This window comes from Drosophila arizonae, chromosome 5 (assembly GCF_054131065.1).
Source record: "Drosophila arizonae isolate 15081-1271.41 chromosome 5, UAZ_ARI_1.0, whole genome shotgun sequence".
Taxonomy (NCBI): Eukaryota; Metazoa; Arthropoda; class Insecta; order Diptera; family Drosophilidae; genus Drosophila; species Drosophila arizonae.
The window spans coordinates 2,475,795-2,490,620 of NC_142925.1; the positions used below are offsets into that span (position 1 = coordinate 2,475,795).

At 43.1% G+C, this 14,826-nt stretch overlaps 5 protein-coding genes across 6 annotated transcripts in view; 2 read left to right on the plus strand and 3 right to left on the minus strand.

The window, feature by feature from the left end:
• Window positions 1-97: 97 nt before the first annotated feature.
• Window positions 98-5,264, plus strand: ari-2 (E3 ubiquitin-protein ligase ari-2). Its single transcript, XM_018011528.2, has 3 exons — window positions 98-1,221; window positions 2,807-4,158; window positions 4,294-5,264. The coding sequence occupies exons 1-3, from the start codon at window positions 1,143-1,145 to the stop codon at window positions 4,444-4,446; spliced, it is 1,584 nt and encodes a 527-aa protein (XP_017867017.1). The 5' UTR covers window positions 98-1,142; the 3' UTR covers window positions 4,447-5,264.
• A 105-nt stretch (window positions 5,265-5,369) lies between these two features.
• Window positions 5,370-6,448, minus strand: LOC108614836 (uncharacterized). Its single transcript, XM_018009057.2, has 2 exons — window positions 5,915-6,448; window positions 5,370-5,855 (listed from the first exon to the last, which is right to left on the minus strand). Exons 1-2 carry the CDS (start codon window positions 6,320-6,322, stop codon window positions 5,451-5,453), a joined length of 813 nt encoding a protein of 270 aa, XP_017864546.1. The 5' UTR covers window positions 6,323-6,448; the 3' UTR covers window positions 5,370-5,450.
• A 1,514-nt stretch (window positions 6,449-7,962) lies between these two features.
• On the minus strand, window positions 7,963-10,443 carry LOC108616376 (solute carrier organic anion transporter family member 74D-like). Its single transcript, XM_018011525.2, has 6 exons — window positions 10,256-10,443; window positions 9,969-10,198; window positions 9,571-9,891; window positions 8,673-9,508; window positions 8,300-8,610; window positions 7,963-8,233 (listed from the first exon to the last, which is right to left on the minus strand). Exons 1-6 carry the CDS (start codon window positions 10,441-10,443, stop codon window positions 8,050-8,052), a joined length of 2,070 nt encoding a protein of 689 aa, XP_017867014.1. The 3' UTR covers window positions 7,963-8,049.
• The window catches only part of dve (SATB1_N and homeodomain domain-containing protein dve), a 109,635-nt gene continuing 104,187 nt past the window's right edge, over window positions 9,379-14,826 (plus strand). The window contains exon 1 of the mRNA XM_018011521.2: window positions 9,379-9,515. The gene's annotated coding sequence lies outside the window, so the exon portion shown is untranslated. The remainder of the gene's footprint in view (window positions 9,516-14,826) is intronic.
• On the minus strand, window positions 11,610-14,796 carry LOC108616377 (solute carrier organic anion transporter family member 74D-like). 2 transcript variants are annotated; one of them, XM_018011526.2, is made up of 6 exons: window positions 13,930-14,796; window positions 13,639-13,868; window positions 13,256-13,576; window positions 12,321-13,156; window positions 11,944-12,254; window positions 11,610-11,879 (listed from the first exon to the last, which is right to left on the minus strand). In XM_018011526.2, the coding sequence occupies exons 1-6, from the start codon at window positions 14,073-14,075 to the stop codon at window positions 11,678-11,680; spliced, it is 2,046 nt and encodes a 681-aa protein (XP_017867015.1). In that variant the 5' UTR covers window positions 14,076-14,796; the 3' UTR covers window positions 11,610-11,677. The 2 variants fall into 2 exon arrangements, with proteins under 2 accessions (XP_017867015.1, XP_089326136.1); XM_089470010.1 differs by having other exon boundaries at window positions 11,944-13,156.

Genomic DNA, 14,826 nt, shown 5'->3' on the forward strand with positions numbered 1-14,826 from the left:
TCCGATAAGTTATCAGTAAATAGAGCCGTTCAATATAAACGCAAAAATGCGCTATGAAAATGGGTATATATCGGACAACCGCCACAAACAGCTGTTCTATATATTTTTAGTATATTGACTGTGGTCACACTGCGTAATTTGTAGTTCTGCGTCGCAGAGCGTTTTTCGCTGTTCTTATAAGTTATTATTAATGAACGTAGAAAGTGCAATAGCTTATAAATTAAACTGCGCTATTTGATATTGCCATAAACTGTAGAATGTACTCGTGCTAGTGACCGTGTTGTGTGTGCCTGCAGCGTCGTGTGGGTGTTGCTCTGTGCGAGTGAGTGTATTAATAAGAGCAGGGGGTAATCACAGAAAGAGTGAAAGAGAGGGGCGAGCAACGCAGCTAGTGCGCGAGTGCGAGTGCAAAGGCAGGCAGGCGCTGCGAAAAATCAAAAGACAAAGGAATTGAATGCTGCAAGTAAAAATAATTGCATTCTGATTGCGTAGCTCGTACACAATACAACAACTAAGTGAGAAAGAATTAACCTGAGTGCGTCGTTAGTGTCTATTTATAATAGAAAAAAAGCAAAATCAAATGCACAGCATTGAATGCACCAGCAGTAGCAGCACGAACAGCTCTGCATGTGTGTGCTTGCGCGTGAATATGTGTGTGTGAGAAACGAAAATAAAACGGGATCTACTGGCAGCGACGTTGCCACCCCGCTAGGCTAAAGTTCTTCCAGGCAGCGATGTAAATGGGGAGTGTGACAGCGACGTTACAACAATTGCAACGTACCCCACGGCACCAACAACAACAACAATAACTAAATCTTCCACCACCACTACCACCAGCAGCAGCAGCAACGCCACCACCAACAATAGCAACTGTTACAAATATAGCAGCAGCAATAACAATAACAATAACAACAACAACAAAAGAAATCCCCGCCAACCCCCTCGCTCGTGCAGTAGCCTTGTAAAGAAGTATTTTTACGATTTTGCTTTACTCGCCCTTCAATCGTCGTCGGCAGGCAAGGCAACGGACAAACGGGCAACCAAGCGAGAAACGCACAAACACACACGCAGAAGCAAGGCTGCCTGGCACACCTCCTTCCCCACCACCGACTCAGCAACTGCCACCTTCTGACAGAGTTGCAATGGACTCGGACATTGAAATGGAATTGGAATCGGACAACGATGGGGAATTTGACGACGATTATGATTACTATAATACAGGTAAGTTTTGAGAAGGATGTGGGGGGGCAGAAACAGAGCAAAGTCCAAGGACGCTTTGTGCAGTTTATCGATTACACACACTCAATCGATTTGAAGCACACAAACACAATTAGAGCCTTTTAATATTCTTATTGGACATGGTCACTTACTACATGTCACTGTGTGTGTGTGTGTGTTTGTGGTTACTATTTGCATACGTTTTGCTTTGGTTATTCACCTTTAAGTCAAACACACACACGCGCGCACATACACATACAAAATTATATGGCGTGCCTAGCATTTTGCATTTAACCTTCCATAAAATCGCATGCACGTTGCTTGGCTCTTGACATTCGCCTTTACCTGCCCTGTTCTCTGCCTTTTACACTTGAACTCTTTTCCCCCTATTCGTTGTTTTCTTGTTCGCCCGTTGCGGCTTCTTCGCTCGTTTACAATATAATTTGATTGTGTTTAATATTTCTTGTTGTGTTCGGTTCGTTACGTTTGCTTTCTGACCATGAAACTTAAATTATGAAATTGAAATTGAACTTGAAATGGTCGTACGTACGTCAAGCTTGGCCAGTGCCAAGAACTACGGGGCCAGCGCTCTATTAAATCTCTGTTGTTACTAATTATACCCTATACTTATGGGATCAAGGGTATATTGCACCAGTGCTAGATTTGTGCTAAGCTCAAAATAGCAGTTCTGTAATTTCCTCATTATTAAACGCTCTCATCTCTAAAGTGCAGCAGATCAGCTGCACATCAAGTTATCGATAACAAGATTTGTATCGTGCGTGTTGTGCAAGTTTAAGTGCTTTTAATGTGCATATACAGGGTATCTGTCAGTCGCCTTAGCTCAACTTTGGTTTCATGTACTGTTTATTATCTGTATTATTGCCACCTTTACTTTGTATTCTTTCTACTGGTATGCCTTTTACCTGCTTTTGATATTGTTACTGTTGTTGCTGCTTCTGCTGCTGCTGCTCTTCCTCTCCGCAGCGAGATGCGTGCTCAAGTGTTCGCTGTCTGACGTCGCGACGCGTCGTGCAGTTTCTTCCGTCAACAATTTTAGCTGCTTTTGACCTGCGTTTTAGCTGCTGCTTCATCTCCGTCTCTCCTCTATCCTACACACACACACGCCTACACTGAGCTGGTTGTGACGTCATAGAAATATCTCATTTGTAAGCCAACGGCGTAATATTCGGCCTTCAATATTTTTTGTCTTCCCTCTTTCCAAGCCGTCGCTAAAATGGCAATCAATTCCATTATAGATTATCATGAATTGGACTTTTTTTCGTTTTTGTTTTTTATTTTTTTCATTGTAAACATGTGAATAGAGCAGGTAGAAAAGGGAAATGAATCATTTAGCGATTGCACCTGGCTAGTCCTTTGGTAGATTATGTGGAAAACCCGATTCAAAATAACAGAAACAGAAAATAAGGGTGTTCGAACTATCTGGTAAAATATGTCACATTTATAGGGTATGAAAAGAATACATCGATCAAATCGATCCTTTCTCTCAGTGATTCTCAATTACCCTGCAATAAATATATCGGACTCTACTGTGTCATTATATTGATCAATAACTATCGTCTACTTTTAGGCGAAGACTGCGATGTCGAGAGACTTGACCCGAAGCGCGCCGATCCCGAATATTTTGAGTACGAGTGCCTAACCGTCGAGGACATTGAGAAGCTGCTGAACGAGCTGGTGGAGAAGTTGAACACAATACTACAAATAACGCCTTCATTGGCCAAAGTGCTGCTGCTCGAGCACCAGTGGAACAATGCGGCTGTGGTGGAGAAGTATCGGCAGGATGCGAATGCATTACTCGTGTCGGCGAGAATCAAGCCACCCACCACAGCCGTGGACGCGGCCTCGACGAGTGCTGCTGCGGCCGCCCAACTGCGCTTGAGCAGCAGCAGCGGCTATAGGACATCAACAGCATCTTCATCAACTTCATCGCTAACAACAGCTGCCAGCGGCAATCCTCAGCAACAGCAACAGTCACAGCCACAGCGACGGATGTGTCCGGTGTGTGCGAGCACGCAGCCGAATGACAAGTTCTATAGCTTGGCGTGTGGACACTCGTTTTGCAAGGATTGCTGGACCATTTACTTTGAGACGCAAATCTTTCAGGGCATCTCCATACAGATTGGCTGCATGGCACAGCAGTGTAATGTCCGGGTGCCCGAGGATTTGGTACTGACTCTGGTCACACGGCCAGTGATGCGGGACAAGTACCAGCAGTTTGCTTTCAAGGACTACGTGAAATCTCATCCGCAGCTGCGTTTCTGTCCCGGCCCCAATTGCCAAATCATTGTGCAATCATCGGAGATCTGTGCGAAGCGTGCCATCTGCAAGGTGTGCCATACGGGCTTCTGCTTCAAGTGCGGCATGGACTACCATGCGCCCACAGACTGTCAGATCATCAGGAAGTGGCTGACGAAGTGCGCCGATGACAGCGAAACAGCCAACTACATTAGCGCCCATACCAAAGACTGTCCCAAGTGTCACATCTGCATCGAGAAGAACGGCGGCTGCAATCACATGCAGTGCTTCAACTGCAAGCACGACTTCTGCTGGATGTGCCTGGGGGATTGGAAGACGCACGGTTCAGAGTATTACGAATGCTCGCGCTACAAGGATAATCCCAATATAGCCAACGAATCGGTTCATGTGCAGGCGCGCGAGGCACTCAAAAAGTATTTGCACTACTACGAGCGCTGGGAGAACCATTCCAAGTCTCTCAAGCTCGAGCAACAGACAATCGATCGACTGCGTCAGCGGATCAATACGAAGGTGATGAATGGCAGCGGCACCTGGATCGATTGGCAATACCTGTTCAATGCAGCCGCGCTGCTAGCCAAATGTCGATATACCCTGCAATATACGTATCCATATGCCTACTATATGGAACCGGGATCCCGCAAAAATCTGTTCGAATACCAGCAGGTGAGAGGAAATTCAAAAATCAGTTTATATAGTTGTTTCTTTACGTATGGTTAGCCTAGTTAATATTATATATATTGTATAATTAAATAAACACATATTTAATAATTCTAATTAATATAATTTTAATTTTTGCAGGCGCAACTGGAGGCTGAAATTGAGAATCTGTCATGGAAAATCGAGCGAGCGGAGACAACGGATCGTGCTGTGCTCGAGAATCAAATGGATATAGCAGAAAAGCGTCGCACTACACTACTCAAAGACTTTTTTCCCGTGATTGTAAAAACATAGGCTTTCCCTCATTCACAATGTTCCATCCTCATCCTCATTCCCATCCAAATCCCTTTCCCTCCGCATTAGCACAAGAAAGAGAAGATTTTCATTTTAAAAATTTAGTGACTCGCCACTCGACAGTATAAGTAGACGCTTATCTTATATCTATACTATATATGTGCATATACATATAATGTAGTCTAACAATTTGTAGCTAATTTTTAAATCAATATTTCAAGTGCATATGTAGCTGTAAACTAAAGTATGTTTAATATATATATATATATATATATACATATGTATATATATAGTTGTGAACCTCGATGTCACTCAAAACTCGATTCAACTGCAATACAACGCCTTGCGAAAACAACAAATTAGCGAGTGCTATCCATAGTTTTCCAAAAACAAATTCTAAAGTTTAATAACGCCAGCAAAACTCCAACAACAATTAACAATGAACATTTTGTGAGAGAATTGCAGGAATAAAAAATCATGATTTAGCTCTAAGTCGTATTTACGTATTGTAGCAACAACAACAACAACAAAAACAATATTAACAATATTCAAGTATTTGTAACTGTACACACACACACACACACACACACAGAAACACATTCTCGATAACGAAATCTAAAGTCAAGAAATTATACAAGGAAAACTTTTCGATCATCAAGTGTTAAGTTCCCCCCTTTTCTACGTACATATATTGTGAATTGGCAGCGCTGTTTTTCATATTAAGCTGAATTATACATTTTAGTTATTAGGTTAACGCTAAGTATGCTTATGCGACTGAATTTAAATTAATTAAATGCAAATTGAAAAACCAGAAATAATCCTCTGCATTTCATTAAAGGTGTTTAAAAATACGTTATTCGCTATGTTGACGGCGACAAGAATAATCATCGATTAGCTGCCAATCGATCTGAGATAGTCGGATATTTACAAAAATCGAAATATATTTGTTATTTAGCCGATGGCGCTCATTTTGACACATATTATATAAAAGGACTTTCGCAAATTTATTTCTTTCCTTTCTTCGGCTTTTTCTTTTCGGGTGGAGGTGGTGGCGGTGGTGGTGGAGGTGGAGGCGGTGGCGGAAGTTTTTTGGGTTCAAGCACACAGATTTCGTTAATTACCTTCTTATGCATAGATTCTTTGCGTGTTATTGAAAGAATGGGTACACGATGCCAATTTTCAATATACGAACTTGGATACACCTGGACGTCGCAGCAGTTCGAAATCAAGATTATATTTGAACTATCCGTAATTGAGTCACGTAAATACATTGCCCTACCACACACACCACAATTGCGCACATTTCGACGTATCCGAAACTTCATAGGAAATGCACGTCCAGCCAAAAGTTCATTATTGAGGTAAACACAATTCTTATAAGTAGGCTTTGGCCGAGGACGCTTCGTCCACTATTGAAGAAAAATTACGAAATTTAACATATAGAAAGTAAATGCCTATAAAGACATACCTCTTCTAAGTGAAGCATAGCTGGTTTCAGTGGGCTGCATTTTGCTGAACAAAAATTATCTTTATGTTCAGCTTCTCCGGCCTCACGTAGATTGCAGCATTTTTCTCGTTTAGGAGAAAGGGATGACGATGCACATAGACGGTTTGGATCTATAACACGTCTTGTTGGAGGCTCTGGCTTGAGAATTGCTTTCACAATGTTTTCATCTTTCGTAATGTTTTCCTCTTTCACAATGTTTTCCTCTTTCACAATGTTTTCCTCTTTCACAGTTTGTTCCTCCTGTGGTGGAATTTCTTCGGGAGGCTTGCATTCTGGACAATTTCCTTCCAATGGCTGAAAGCAGCTCGGTCTAGGTGGTGGTTTTACTTTGTTTCTGTCCCTCCATTTGTCGCAACTACTCTCCTCCATTGAAAGTTTGTGATTTTCCCTATTCCATTAAGGTGTTTTAATTTGGAACTTTATTTTAGATCGAATAACAAATATACAAAGATACAAAAGTAACTGAGATTAAAGCAAAATTGAAATGTCCGTTTCTGTCGTATCGATACATCGATTGCTAGATGTTTCCTAAACCAACACTTTGCAGCACTGCTCACTGGACAATTTAGAGCACTGCCTTATATCGACTCATCTCTAAATTTCGCGCTTCAGCATTTGATTGCGGTAAATATTTGGCATGCAAATTGTGCAATGGAGCTGCCAGTTTCCGAATTTAATATACGTGATTTGGTACGTGACCTATACGGTCGTGCCTTAAGTACAAAAGGCTCAAAGCAGGAGCTACTCGACCGCCTAGTGGCAGCACGGCACGAGAAAGCCGAGGCACAGGCCCAGGGCTATGTGCGACCCGGCCGGCCACCAGTTTCCAAATTTGGCGTTTGTGTCCAACCGGATGATTTTGCCAATATTGAATGCATGACAGATGATGAGTATACGGCGTATTCAAAGAAGGTGCAATGGCGTTTGCGGCGCGTACATAAAACATATGATAATATGGGTTTGGAGTACTATCATCCCGGAGTGCTGCATCGCATTGACCGAAGCAAGACATATACCCTGAACTTAAATGAGTTTTGGGTGCGTAAGGAACCGTATGTGCATAAGGTACTTAACTGAACAATATATTTAAATATATATATAAACATTTGAACAACATTTTTGTAGATGTTTGTTGTGTTTGTAACGCGTGCCAATGCCGAGGAGCAGCGTCTGTGCTACGCCCGAAGCTTGGCCATGCTGAGGGATAAGAACTTGACTGTGGATCGACTGAGAATGCCTGTAAGCTAACGTCTTATATAAAGAATTTATCTTTTAAACAATTATATTGCAGCTTATTCGAAATGATGAAATGGGCAAAGCTTTATCAAATATCATGCTGGAAATCGAGGATAATGGCTTAGAGAATTATGTAGCTATTGTTGCGCCCAAACAGCAATTGCTTCTGCAAGCTCTGCAAGAGCTTAGAAGAGTGACTAGGAAAAAGTTGCCACCGATTGTCTTGGATAGTTGCCAAGTACACAATATATTGGAAAACAATTTTTGTGCAAAATCTGCGCGTTGCCTATATCAGCTACAACATGAGAGATTTACGGAAAACACCTACAAGCAACAACTGGAACGAACTCAAGAAAACTACACACAAAATGTTACTGCCGCTGCTTTGTTAAAGGAGTACATGAAACCATTGCCTGATGTCCTGTTAGCCATGTGGAAAGTTGAAGAGCATAAAGGGCAGGCCATATGCTTGGCTCGTTTGAGTAACGAAAGATTGAATGTCTATTGCGCTCAGGCGCAAAATGATTTACCGCCAATAACATTTGAAGAGTGCACAGCTGGCGCAGGTTTGCTCCAATTGCTGCTCTTCGATGCCTTGTGGTGTCTGTGCGATGCCAATGAAATCGAGGAGAACAATACGACGGCTATACTAGAGCCGCCACTGCCCGATGAGTGGCTGCCCTTATTGAACTGACTTATAGTAGGCGCTTATCCCTCGACCCTCACTCGTAAATAGAGCAGCTCACAATCCATATAGCTGTCAAGTTTATATGTCTTTGAAGATAAGCGCCAGACTGGATATAATCTGGGAGTCTTTATTGTGGAAAATTACGTCAGATAACAGTACATATTAGATATTTTTAGATATTCTCATCAAGCTTTTGCAGCTGCAGCGTGCTGCCCAAGTCTTTTAGTGTGATATCCTCCAAGCTCTTGGCTTTCTCGTCGTCAAAGATTTTGAGATGCTTGGCATGATACCAGACCACAATGTTCATAAAACCACCCAGCAATATGCAAGTGCCAGCCGCCAGATTTAAGGCGTATCTGAAAATACATCAAAGTGAAGATTATATGGCCAAAATGTTGGAAAAGGCATCAGCATGCACCCACCTCAAGGATACGGTGTCGTAGAGCCAGCAGTTGCCTTTGTTGCTGCACGTCTTGCCCCACACCAAGCAATATTTATCTATCAGCCAGCCATAGAAAATGGGACTGGGTATGAAGCCGAACAGCGAAGCCACCATGCTGCCCAAGCCCAGGGCAAAACTCTTGTCCTCCGGCGGTATGCACCGCAATGCTATGAGCAGATTCGTTGACTTGCTGCTGGCACCGACGAGCTTCAGGAAACACATGACGCCCAAGAAAAGGAGAAACTGATTGAAGCAGTCCACATGACAGGCGCCATCCACAGCATACTGCAACTGTGAATATAAACTATGAGTTTGTAGATCCGATGCAATAATCGAATTAATGTTCAATTTACTTCAATTCCAGTTGTTAAATTTGTTGGATTAATGCAGTCACAGCCCGTGTATAGAGTGCGCTCCAGTTGATCCTTTGTTTTGGCCGTGCAACCAGCATGGCAGGCGGATATATAGGTCACATTATCGGGACTGCAGATGGGCGCATAGTGCACATATTCACAGTGACAGGAGACGCTGCAGCTACCATCCACTGTTGCCATGGAACTCAGTTCATCGCTGCCCTTGCAGCCAATGGCAACAAAGCCCAAGATGCCAGCGACTGTCAAAAAGTCCACCGTAGCATTCCAGGCAGCCAAGGCTCTGGCACTGGGCTTGTACTTGGACACAACAAACCCAGAGAGCAGCACGCCCGCCGCAGAGAAGCCCAGAGCTACGGTACCCGTGGCCATGGTGGCCATCGAGGCCGATTGCTGATATTGGGTCTCAATGTACTTGGGCGTGAATATCCAGTAGACCATGTAGCCAAAGAAGTAGAGTATGGAGGCAATCGTATTGTACACATAGACCTTGTTTGTTGCCAGCAGTTTGATCGAGTGCCACATGTAGCCCAGTGAGAAGTCCATTTCCACAGTTGTATTTGGTTCGCCAGCCTTTCGGTATTTCAAGCGTCTGGCCTTCGAGCTGGGCAGCTCCTTGGGAAATAGTGTCATAACAAAGGCAATTAGGGCTGTCATGGCGGCCAAGATGAGCCAGCCTATCCACCAGGCGCCCAGCCAACGAGGATCTTCGGGCTTGATCAATGGCTCCGCTGTCGGCTCTATATACCAGCGCAGGCAAAGCGAGGCCAAGGAGTAGCCTATGGCAGGACCCAGCATGCGTAGAAAAGTGGAGAAGCCTGGAAAGTAAGTCAGATAGTTAAACAATGCAAATGATCTATAAATTCCGTTCCGGCTTTACTGAGCATTGCTGGCGTCTTGGACTTGGTGGTGTTGTCATCCATGTAGGCCAGTCCCACGACTAGAAATAGCGCCTGACCAATGCCCAAAATGAATTGAGCTAGAAAGAGAATCATTTGTGGCACCCAAACACTATCCTCCTGTATGCAACTCGATGTCTCATTCATGCACAGCTTCTGATCTCTCTGTGAACTAGTTAAATGTCCACTCAAGTTCTGATAAGCTCCATGATCACGCGTTAGTTTCAAAGCATCCTCGCCAGCGCCATAGATAAAGTGCAGCGAGCAGTTTAGCAAACAAAATATGACGATTGTAAACAGACCTGGAAGTGGGATTTACTTTAATTTGAGAAGTTCTTTACATAATTTTTAAAATTATATATTGTATATGTATATTTACCCAAACCCATCCAGCGTGGTCGATGCACTTTGCGCAGATAATAGCCAGTCAAGGCCGAGGCAAACATGGTGCTCATATCGTTGCCCACCGAAATGATGCCCAACGTCTTTGTGGGTATCTTGTAGCGCTTCTCCAGTGTGGTAATTGTGCCATTGAAATAGGCAAAGCACATGGCCATGAAACAGCCAGCGATGCCATAGATGGTCACATACATTGTCTCTGTGGCGAAACTGCGAAACATTCATATATATAATTATTTCTTTGGGTAAATATTCACTCGGCTCTACCTCTGCAGCGTAGGTCCTTTGAATATCCAAAAGCCGCAGGTTATATCCTTGCCATCATCTAGATTTTCGCTTAGCTCCTGCTCCCGCCTGGCGTCCTCTAACTCCTGCTCCTTCTGATCGATGGCCGTTAGCTTGCTTTCCTTTAGAAATGGAGCCACTTCTCTTGGATCCTTTGTATCGTCGCTCATCTTGCTGAACTCTCTCCATTCAAGTGCCCTGTGATACTGATCTAGATTTTCTCTAAGCTATCAATTAAAATGAGATTTGCATTATCTCTGGGCATCAATAAAAACGGCCTTTCTGATTACGTAGATGCAATTTATGAATGTTGCAGCCTAACTAAGCTGACACGCGATAAGATCATATATATAAACAGATGCAGCATATAAACATACTAAGCTAATTAGCCAACTATATCTAAATCTATTTCGTGCTTAGGTTAAACCCATGTCAAAATCTAATTTCATCACTTCCATTAACTTTATTTAAAGCTGCTTGACAAGAGCTTTGGCTCTTTGACTTTTTGAAGTAGCTCAGCATGAGCTCTGATATATTTCGCTTATCTCTTTTTGTTTACCTCAGACACACACACACTGAGGTATCATTTAGTTGAGCCACTATTATAAAAGTAATCTAATAAATATTTGCTTTTATTTTTAGATTGTTGGAACAGCAATGAGACAAACTGAAACTTCTTTCAATCTCTGCCAAATCGCCGCAAATGATCATACGATCTTGTCTTACTTGTCAAACCTATTTTATTGTTAAATTCTGTTTTCTGTTCTCTATTTCCTATTGAAAATGGGAAATCAGAGTGTAATGGTTTAGCTAAATTTATGTATTTCCTTTGAGTATTTCCTTTAAGTATTTCCTTTCCCAGTATTTCCACCAAGAATTTCCTTTAACTATTTCCTCCTAGTCCTTAATGCTTTGCTGAGCGATCCCACTTTACTTAACTGCATTGCACGTTAAATCCCCACCGGACCTGAGCTACTGAAAAAGTGCTGCAGCTGCTGCCCTTTATATAGAGCGACTTTCACTCAAAGCCTGAGAAGCGCTCAAACGTTGAGGCTGGCGTCAGGTAGGGCTCCTTACAGTCGAGCTTCAACTGACCAATGCGAAGACTCTCTGCTGCGTCTCTGCATTCTAGCTTTGTTTTAAATACCAAATGAATACTTCTGCATACATATAAACAATCCAAACGATCTTCTGTAGCACTTCTTCATCTCTTACTTTTCTTAGGCAGAGAAACAGACGGAGAGATAGACTGTGTAGTTTTTTTCTCTACTTACATTTCTATTTTTAATTTTTCGCTAACTATTTCACAAACTAATTATGATTTTGTAAATGAATCTTTTCTATAATTTTAACATTTAATATTTGTTTTAATGACTCACAGAGTTTATTAATATTAGATTATTCTTAAGACTTTTCTACATCTCTTGTTGCTTCCGTATCTTTGGCTTTGGTTTCCAAGTTAAAGCTATCGACTTTACTATCAGCTTGATCCGTTTCATTTGGCTCCTCATCAAATATGAGCAAATCTGAGGCATTGCGGTAGACGCCAATATTCAAAAGACCGCCAAGGAATATGAAGAACGCTGCAGTCAAGTTGAAGGCGTATCTGAAGTTTAAATAGAAATAAATTTAAGTAAGCTACAAATTGCGTGAGCAAAACATTAGCTTGCCTTAAGGACTCCGTGTCGTAGAGCCAGCAGTTGCCTTTGTTGCTGCACGTCTTGCCCCACACCAGGCAATATTTGTCCAGAAGCCAGCCGAAGAAGACGGGACTGGGCACAAAGGCAAACAGAGAACTGATCAAGCCGCTCAGACCCAGAGCAAAGCTCTTGTCCTCCGGCTGTATGCAGCGCAGGGCTATCAGCAGATTTGTGGACTTGCTGCTGGCACCAACGAGCTTGAGTATGCACATCACAACGAGGAAGATGAGGAACTGGTTGGTGCAGTCCACGGGACAGGCGCCATCCACTGCATACTGCAACTGTGAATATAAATTAAGAGTATTATTATCATAGATCAGGTCCAATAATCTAATCAAATAATTTACCTCAACGCCAGCTGTTGTATTCTTTGGATCAATGCACTCACAGCCTGTGTACAAGGTGCGTTCGAATTGATCCTTTGCCGTGCCCGTGCAACCAGCATGGCAGGCAGATATATAGGTGACATTATCGGGACTGCAGATGGGCGCGTAGTGCACATACTCGCAGTGACAGGAGACCCCACAGCTGCCACTGACTGTTGCCATGGAGCTCAAATTGTCGCTGCCTTTGCAGCCAATCACAACATAGCACAAAACGCCTGCGACAGTCATGAAGTCCACGAAGCCATTCCAGGCAGCCATGGCTTTGGCACTGGGCTTGTATTTGGACACAACATAGCCAGAGAGCAGCACGCCCGCCGCAGAGAAGGCCAGAGCTATAGTGCCTGTCGCCATGCTGGCCATGGATGCGGAGGTTCTATATTGGGTCTCAATGTACTTGGGCGTATAGATCCAGTAGGCCAAGTAGCCGAAGAAGTAGAATGTGGAGGCGAAGGAGTTGTACATGAATACTTTGTTGACCATCAGGCGTTTGATTGAACGCATCATGTCGGTCATGGAGAGCTCCTTGTGCTGCTTGGGATTCTGGATGCCAGCTTCTTCTAGTTGAAGACGCCTTGCATTCGAGCTGGGCAGCTCCTTGGGAAACATGAACATGAAGAAGGAGATTATAAATGTGATGATAGCTAGAAAGACCCATCCAGTCCACCAGGCGCCCAGCCAACGAGGATCGCCAGGCTTGATCAGTGGCTCCAAATGCGGCTCAATATACCAACGCAGACAGACGGACGCCAAGGAGTAGCCAAGGGCTGGACCCAGCATGCGCAGAAAAGCCGAAATGCCTGAGAGATGCGAGAATGAGATAAATGTGTTTGTTAGATAATCTTAAGTAAGCGATATGGTACTTTATGATAGGTCTTTTATCTTATCTCTTAACTCACTCAACAACGCTGGCGTATTCGCCTTCTCCGTATTGTCATCCATATAAGCGACGCCCACAATCCAGAACAAGGATATGCCAACGCCTGCTATAAACTGGGCCACGAACAAAACGATTGGCGGCACCCAAGTGCCATCACTCTGTTGGCATCCCGATTCCTCGGACATGCATAACTTGTGCTCCTTGTGTGCATTCGCCGTGTACTCAGCAACACTTTCGAAATCCCCAAATTCACGTGTGAGCTTTAGGGCATCCTCGCCAGCGCCATAGGCAAAGTGCAAGGAGCAGGTGAGCACGCAGAAAATGAATATCGTAAAGAATCCTGAAAGGCCAAGTACACGAAATTGAAGGACTATTAATGGGGTCAGTTGATGCCCTACTTACCTAATGCTATCCAGCGTGCACGGTGGCCCTTGTGTATGTAGTAGCCAGCCAGCACAGATGTGATCATCATGCTGACATCGTTACCAACTATAATCAAGCCAGATGTCTGTGTTGGGATCTTATAGCGCTTCTCCAATGTCGTCACAATGGCATTGAAATAGGCCAAGGACATGGATAAGATGCAGCCACCGATGCCATAGATTAAGACAAACGACTTTTCCGTTGCCATGCTGTAAATTAAGTAAATCTTCAGTTTATAGCTCGCCTAGCTTAGCTTATCCATAGCCATACCGCTGTAGGAGCGATCCTTTGAATATCCAAAATCCACATCTGATATCCTTGTGAGGTTTTTCCTTCCGTACCTTGCCATTGTTCTGCGTAACACTCTCGAGAAAAGGATCCTCCTCTGCTTGATCTGGTTTCTTTTCGAGACTCATTGTTGAACCGACTCCATCAAAACTTGTAGCCCGACTAATTGCTGACTATTGCCAGACCATTATATCTAGGCCAACAGTTGACAAATTGTGCATCCATAAAGATCAACTAACAATTATTGTTTTAACAACAATAAAACTTTTGCCATATCTTGTATATATACCCCGTTAAGTCAACGAAAATATAGTATAATAATGACATTATCATTTGCATTCACGCGCGATATCAAATTTTTGAGAGGATGAGCCAGCAACTTTGATGAGAGATGAGATGCTTTTTTTAGGTAGATAATGTATAGCCATCTAGATTGGCTGGTAAGCGGGTGTATATAAATAGCTAAACGACATTTTACATTTGACAGTAAGGATATATGTAGAAATATAGAGATCGGGAAAACCGGAGTAACAGGAGAAATGGAGATTTAGAGAGATGAACAGACTGACGGACAGGAACATATTTGGAGAATGGCTAGAGAGGTGAAGAGACTGAGCGACGGGCAACAAAGAGATGGAAAGACTGATGTGGAATAATGGATATGATAGGGCAGATAGACAGAGATAGCGAGATTGTTAGACAGAGAGCTCAACTGCCAGAGGCATAAACAAACAGACAGTTGGATGGAATGGGTTTATTGTTGCATTGAATGGGTGCATTAAATTTATATTCACAACCTTGTACCGTTCTAGATAGATAACGGCTATAATTACATATTGTTTTATGTAGTTCACTGCATAGATTATAAAAGTCACCCTT

What these genes read in the sequence shown, in the direction of transcription:
- LOC108614836 (XM_018009057.2), bottom strand. Translation starts at nt 6,322, where the DNA reads ATGGAGGAGAGTAGTTGCGACAAATGGAGGGACAGAAACAAAGTAAAA. An exon ending in CTATGCTTCACTTAGAAGAG is followed by an intron (nt 5,856 to 5,914) that starts GTATGTCTTTAT and finishes TTTCTTCAATAG; the next exon opens with TGGACGAAGCGTCCTCGGCC.
- LOC108616377 (XM_089470010.1), bottom strand. Translation starts at nt 14,075, where the DNA reads ATGAGTCTCGAAAAGAAACCAGATCAAGCAGAGGAGGATCCTTTTCTC. An exon ending in AAAGGATCGCTCCTACAGCG is followed by an intron (nt 13,869 to 13,929) that starts GTATGGCTATGG and finishes CTTAATTTACAG; the next exon opens with CATGGCAACGGAAAAGTCGT. An exon ending in TGCACGCTGGATAGCATTAG is followed by an intron (nt 13,577 to 13,638) that starts GTAAGTAGGGCA and finishes TTGGCCTTTCAG; the next exon opens with GATTCTTTACGATATTCATT.
- ari-2 (XM_018011528.2), top strand. Translation starts at nt 1,143, where the DNA reads ATGGACTCGGACATTGAAATGGAATTGGAATCGGACAACGATGGGGAA. An exon ending in TTATGATTACTATAATACAG is followed by an intron (nt 1,222 to 2,806) that starts GTAAGTTTTGAG and finishes GTCTACTTTTAG; the next exon opens with GCGAAGACTGCGATGTCGAG. An exon ending in ATCTGTTCGAATACCAGCAG is followed by an intron (nt 4,159 to 4,293) that starts GTGAGAGGAAAT and finishes TAATTTTTGCAG; the next exon opens with GCGCAACTGGAGGCTGAAAT.
- LOC108616376 (XM_018011525.2), bottom strand. Translation starts at nt 10,443, where the DNA reads ATGAGCGACGATACAAAGGATCCAAGAGAAGTGGCTCCATTTCTAAAG. An exon ending in AAAGGACCTACGCTGCAGAG is followed by an intron (nt 10,199 to 10,255) that starts GTAGAGCCGAGT and finishes AATGTTTCGCAG; the next exon opens with TTTCGCCACAGAGACAATGT. An exon ending in ACCACGCTGGATGGGTTTGG is followed by an intron (nt 9,892 to 9,968) that starts GTAAATATACAT and finishes TCCCACTTCCAG; the next exon opens with GTCTGTTTACAATCGTCATA.